The 6413-nt window shown below is 41.5% G+C and overlaps 1 protein-coding gene across 2 annotated transcripts in view; it reads left to right on the top strand.

Annotated features, from left to right (window-relative positions):
- Nucleotides 1-6413, top strand: part of Mtus1 (microtubule associated scaffold protein 1) — a 134442-nt gene that overhangs the window by 69409 nt on the left and 58620 nt on the right. The window contains exons 1-2 of one of the 2 annotated variants that reach the window (XM_005362549.2): nt 1056-1292; nt 5599-5727. In XM_005362549.2, the coding sequence (XP_005362606.1) occupies nt 1103-1292; nt 5599-5727 (319 nt within the window). In that variant the 5' untranslated portion in view covers nt 1056-1102. Of the gene's footprint in view, nt 1-1055; nt 1293-5598; nt 5728-6413 lie in introns of those variants that run through there. The other variant, XM_005362548.3, reaches the window with a different exon arrangement.

Here is a 6413-nt window from a genome sequence, read left to right as displayed (position 1 = left end):
GATGACTACTGCAGGGTACAGAGAAATGTCATTTCATCATTTCATCATTAATAAGCAGATGAGAAAGATAGTGTGTATGTTTGTGAGTGTCAGAAATGAGAGCTCTTTGCTTTAGCAACAAATCCATGTCTTTTTTTTTTTTTGGTGAAGAAATTGGACCAAAGTCCTTGAACCTCTTGTGTGCTGAACAGCATCACATGGCTACCATACACGATTTACTATTTTCTTCCTGCACCCCAATACCTTTGGTTATTACTTTGGTCTTCTAGGGGACATAATTGAGGCTCAGAGATTGCATTACAGGTCTAAAGTCACAGTCACACAGCAAGTATGTGGCAGAATGGCGTATGACAATAGGCATTGAGTTAACGACAAAGGACACGTTTCAAACAGGTCCCTTAATGCAGCAGCTGGTCTCATAGGCATGTAAGGAGCTCTTGACAAGTGCTAGAATAGATTGTTTAAATTTAAACAGGATTATTGTCTGCCTAGTGTTTGAGATTTTAAAGTGGTGGGGCAAAGCCCAGAGGGGTTGCATACAACAACAGCTAATTCTCTGAATGTGAAAAGGTGACTCACATGTGTATTATTCTATAGTAGTCTCCCACGTAGACTTCTTTGTCCTCCAGCGGAAATTTTAAAAAACAAACTATCCAGACAGAATCCCCAACGAGCCCTAAAAGCCATAACAGTGGACTTTGTGACGCTTGGAGCAGACACATTCCTTACTCTCATACCCAGCATTTCCCACTGAACAGCCATGTTGATTTGGCCACCGTCCATCCAGGAGTAGCATGTCTGACCCTCCCAGGGAGGCTGCGAAATGCTTTTTGTCTTTCCTTTTTGTCCTGTAACAAAAGGGTTTACCATGCACCCACAGAGCCCGTCTAGTGGCCGTGTGTCCCTCATACAGATTAAGCATTCACATCAGTGAGTTCCTTTCTTAGTCTGATTTGCTAGCCCGGTTAATCTGTTCCGTGTAGTGCCTGGCAGCCTACAGTCCCCCCCCTCCCCATCCTAATTCATTGAGAGCAAGCATGAGGGATGCAAGCGTGAACATGGCTGCAGCTCTCCCTGCCTGAGCCTGCTTCGATCCTTTTAAATGACTATACCCGGAGGATTTCGCAGTTGTACAGAAACTGATATTTCTTCAAAGAGCTTTATCAATTCTACCCTCACACCCCCGGCTGGCTCAGAAAAGCAGTATGATGCTACCTTATTGGCACTGCTGGTCGTGGGATCCTACAGCCTTTGTATAATTCCTTTGTTAGCCACGCTTACTAGGAAAAGAAGTAGGTTGACGATTTCTCATTTGATTCTTTGCTTTGTAAGCATGCTTTAATTTTTATTAAATAAATTGATTTTAGGACCTCTTGGTTGTTAGCTTTGTGACCTGGAATTTATATTGACTGTACTGTTTCTTGGTTGTATTTATGTATGTTTAAGATGGGGAAGGGTCTGTTGGGAATGAATTTTATTGTGTGTTTTCTGTGTGTGGGGACTTAAATTATAATTCAGCTTATCAGTATTCTTGGTATGATTTTATCCTATTACCAAAGACTATTTGGTTTAATTTTTGTAGATTTTGCATATATAACTGGCAGTTGTGCAAATGTAGAAAAATCTTTAGAATTTAAATGAAAGCATGAGATTTGTTAGTTGTCTTCTTCAGTTACAATTAATATATGACTCATATGAAAGTTTTAAATGTATATGTGCTTTTAAAAAGCTACCCTAACATATAAAAAAATCCTTTTCAGCCCAAATTGTCTTGCTGCTGATATAGAGGGAGGTGGGTCACATTAGGAAAGAATTTAATCTTTTGCTGGAGATCATGACTCTAGTCAGCTTCAATACTGGAGCCTTTTCAAGGGTGGTGCTCGCTTCCTTTGCTTGCTTTCTCTTTGGGATGTGTTGTTAGTGGCATCAGTTAAGAACTTCTTAGAGAACCATAGTGTTGTTGGGAAACTGGCATCTGGTCCTTGGTCCTTGGGGATCTTTAGAAACGATGTTACCAAGTTATAAATGGGTTGCACTAAGAGGTATAAGGAACTTTTAGTATCTGGGAGTTTAGCAGTGTTTATGCTGTTTAATGAGTGCATAGGAAAACATTAAAGCAAAAAATAATGACCTCCTTTGGATATTAATGTAAAGATCGCACAGTAGTTTCTATGACAAATGAGACAGATCATTGTGCAATTTGGCAATAGGTCTTGAGAAAGTAGTTTTGCCACATGAGCAGGACTATGAAGACAAGAGATTTCCTTCCTCTTTCCCTTTGGCCACAAAAGCATGTTTATTTTTGAGAGACAGATGGCATGGGGCAATGGCAGAGATGCAAACTAAAGCTATTTGCACTCTGTCAGTAATAGATCAGAAGGATTAGCTAAAGAAATGGGCCACCCTCTCTTCCACCCTGGTGGCAGCCTGGCTGACAGGCAGTGATCTATAGCAGTGGGCACTCACCTGGGACTCGTTCAGGTCTCTATTGACTCATGGTGAGTTGTGCAATCATCGTTTAGCATCAGTTTTTGAATCTGATGAGTGAGAAGGAAGTGCTGGACCATCCTCAGCATCCTTCCAGCAGTGTGCCTCTGGTTCCTTTTCTTCACTGCAGTACGAGGTACGAGGATGCCACATGATTTGGAAGAAAAGCACTTTGATTTGCTCAGCTGACCAAGTGGGCAGAAGGATGACTCTTCCCGATCCTCAGTTTTGTTTTTCTTGTGGCAAGAACGGTTAGTGAGTATTGTCAATACTAGAAAGTTGATAAGAACCTATTCTTTCTCAGGCTACCTCCAGGTTCAGAGGAAAAGGTTGGTGTTTGACTAGTGATGTCTGGCACAGGCAAAGGATCAAGCTGGGCAGTGTGTGGCACTGACTCCGGGTCACAAGACATGTTACTGTGCACACCCTTTTATTAATCTTTGTTCTCTTTTAGTATCTTTGTATAGTGTGTATGAGACAGTCTTGTGATTACAAAGTTAAATGAGTGTTGTTTTTGAACGTTAGAAACTTGGACTTGAGTGATTCGATTTCAAGCGAAGGTAGGCAGATAATCTGGCACAGTGGGGAGCATTAAGCTGATTCACAGAGAATTCCAGAAGAGAGCAAAGTGTTGTCTCTGTGCCAATACATGTTGTTCAAGAAAACAAAAACTCTTTTCAACTTAGACGCCAGAATGTAGTAAGAAATGTTAGTTCGTAAGTCAACTCTGGGACCAGTGAGAAGCTCTTTGCTTAGCAGGATGATTGCTGCGTCTGCTTAGATTTTTATGAAACAGTCGCTGCCTTCTCTTCTTAGGTTCTGTCATCTTCACTTCTGAGTCCACTTGAACACACCCTGGGATGGGGAAAGGAAAAGGGGGATTCCAGAAAAGTCTGTTGTAGCATTAAGCAAACACTTCTGACAAAGGAGGACATGAAAATAGGACAGCTCTGGATGAGGAGGTCATTAGAAACTATTCCAATTACTATGCTGGCCGCTGGGTAGAAGGTAGAAGTGTGTCTTCAAGGGCCTCCGGCCTCAGAGTAGCACCTAACCTTCCAGGCTGGAATTTATTGAGAAGCAATGTACCAGCCAACAGTAAAGGGCTTGGAGAATTGAGAGAATACGTACACGTTAGGTCGTGCAAGTATGTTTGGCTTATTCCGTCCGGTAAAGTCAGAGTTCAGACAATGGATAATCATGAAATTGTGAATATTTGCCATACACGTATATAAATATTTAAGTATGTATAAGAATGTTGACATGTATATTTGTGTCTGAGGCCAGCATATTTTGTTGCTGACGTGAATTTTGACTCTGTTGTGTCCCAAAGTTGACTGAATCTGTTGTCATAGTGAACCTTCGAGAGTTAGCACCAAGCTAGTTTTATTTCCAGAACAGTGTCTACTGTTCTGTGAGGCCAGCAGTCAGGGGTCTCAGGTCTCATAAGAATCACGTCCTTAGCAGGGCGATGGTGGCACACGCCTTTAATCCCAGCACTTGGGAGGCAGAGGCAGGCGGATCTCTGTGAGTTCGAGACCAGCTTGGTCTACAAGAGTTAGTTCCAGGACAGGCTCCAAAACCACAGAGAAACCCTGTCTCGAAAAACAAAAACAAAAACAAAACAAAAACAAACAAACAAACAAAAAAAAAGAATCACGTCCTTTGCCTCTGAGAAATTCCTTCAGGAAGTTTTGTAAGCAGCGGATCTTTGTGTCTAAATCTCAGAAAGGCGAGGCACGCATCCAGCATTGTGGAAAATCTTATCTCCTGTTCATAAATTGAACTGAATTTGGTTCAAAGTTGGAACAAATAGCTTAATTTGCTGCTGAGTGGAATCAAAGTTGCTCCAAGATAAAAGCAAGTCTGAAATCCAATTGTTAAAACAAAAGGGACTTCTCTGATTGGATTCAAGTCAGTTGAGCACCTACTGAAATCCAGTGCCCACTTGTCGTGAAATATTGGTGCTGACCCCTGCCCCGCCCACCGTATGTCCTTTAGAATGTTAAGCTGAATGATATACCGCCTTGGCCATTAGCATCCTGCCAAGTTTGGAAAGTTCCACTCTGTAGGTTCTGGGCAAAGTGAGAATTGGAAAGCAGGACAAAAACTGGGCAGAAGCTTGCCAACGGGAGGGCAGGTTGGTTCCGATCTAGTATTAGGAATGTTATCTGGGCATAGGTGAGCTAACAGTGTACAGATACCATGTGAGGACCTGGAGAGCATCTGACGTGTGTGAGCATTGTTGGTGGGGATTGAGGTCATTTAGCCTACTGAAAAACATCATGTTGACTTCACATTAATAATTTGTGAGCAAGAGAAAAGTATCACCCTTTCCTAGGCCAGGAAAAGGGTCAAAGTCAGTAAACAATCCTGCTTCAAGGTGCATATACTAAAATTGAAATGATACAGAGATGCTAACAGGGCTCCTCCATCCACCAGGTGACACACATTCATGTGGAACATTCTATGCTCGAAAAAAAGTTACGACTTACGTGTTGAGTGGCAGGATAGAACTGGATGCCTAGAATTATGTGTTGACAATTTCTTCGAGAAAATAAAAGATCAGCACTGGAAGTGGCGAAGAGATTTTGTGTTTTCATACAGATGATTTTTCACTATGTGGGTGAGAGTCTCTTTATGTTTTTATTTCACTTTGAGGTTGTATACCTTTGTAACGGGGTGGATATGCTGGTAGTCTTACTTCTCAATGCAGCTTCTTGGAGACCAGATCTTATCCTTGAAGCCACTGAAGATTTTGTCTGCTATTTTTTTTTTTAAACATCAGCTCCTTACAGTCTGTATTGTCTTCATGGAGAGGGATACTTTCTCGTGTATACATTAAGTGTGTTTGTTACGCAGTATGGGTCACCCTTTATCTTCTACCTTCTATCTGAGATAAAAACCAAGCTGGAAATGGACATAAACTTTGACTATGTGAGGAAACAAAATGAAATGTATGTTTTTGCATTCTGAGGACAGCATTTATTTTGCATACTTGAGGCCAGAAACTATCTCTGAAATCTTGACACTCAGTAATTGTTGTCATATTGTAGTCTCTTTGGAATAAGTATGGGGAACATGTATTTACGTATTTATGTTTTGTTATAGGTGGTAATGCTGTCATCAAGTATGAAGAGAAACCTCCCAAACAAGCATTTCAGAATGGATCAGGATCCTTATATCTGAAGCCTTTGGTGCCCAGAGTTCATGCACATTTGCTCAAAACTCCTCCAAAAGGTATTGTCTTCATTGTGAAGAAAAGAAAATTTAAAAAAATTTAAAACTGTGTGGCTTTTGGGAAGTTAAACTTTGACAAGTAGGTTTATGGTACTTGTAACAATTATATATTTAAATGCCCATTGAGTAAGGAAATCTTAATAATGAGTTGCCATTGTTCCAAGAATCTGCAAATTCTACAGGTAAATTCAATAATGAAAAACAGCAGGAGGGGCTAGAGAAATGGCTCAGTCGTGAAAAGCACTGACTGGTCTTGCAAAAGACTCAGGTGCAGTTCCCAGCACCCATACAGTGGCTAACAGTCACCTGTATCTCCAGTTTCAGGGCACCTGATACTGTGCTTGCTCTATCTCTTGGGCTGCACAGGTACTGCGCCTGCATGCACACAGGCCCACGTTCAGGCAAAACACCCCGAATTCACAAAAAAAAAAAAAATAAGAAATAAAACAAACCCCAGAAATCAGCCGGAAGAATGGAAGATGCCTGGAGAAGCTAACAAATAAAACTAGCATTCAGTTGTTCTAGGATGAGCCCCGAGGTGACAACAAGAGACAGGAGCATGGCCCATTTCCTGTCTGTGCCTACGGTTCATGTCTGTCACCTGCTACCCTGTTCCCCTTTTCTCTCGGCCGTTTGTTTCTGAAGATCCTGCCATTCACTTTGCCATCGCTGTGGGCACTAAGAGA

This window comes from Microtus ochrogaster, linkage group LG7_11, assembly GCF_000317375.1.
Source record: "Microtus ochrogaster isolate Prairie Vole_2 linkage group LG7_11, MicOch1.0, whole genome shotgun sequence".
NCBI classification, from domain to species: Eukaryota; Metazoa; Chordata; class Mammalia; order Rodentia; family Cricetidae; genus Microtus; species Microtus ochrogaster.
Note: the sequence above shows the minus strand (reverse complement) of the source record. Positions and strands in the feature narration are given on the sequence as shown.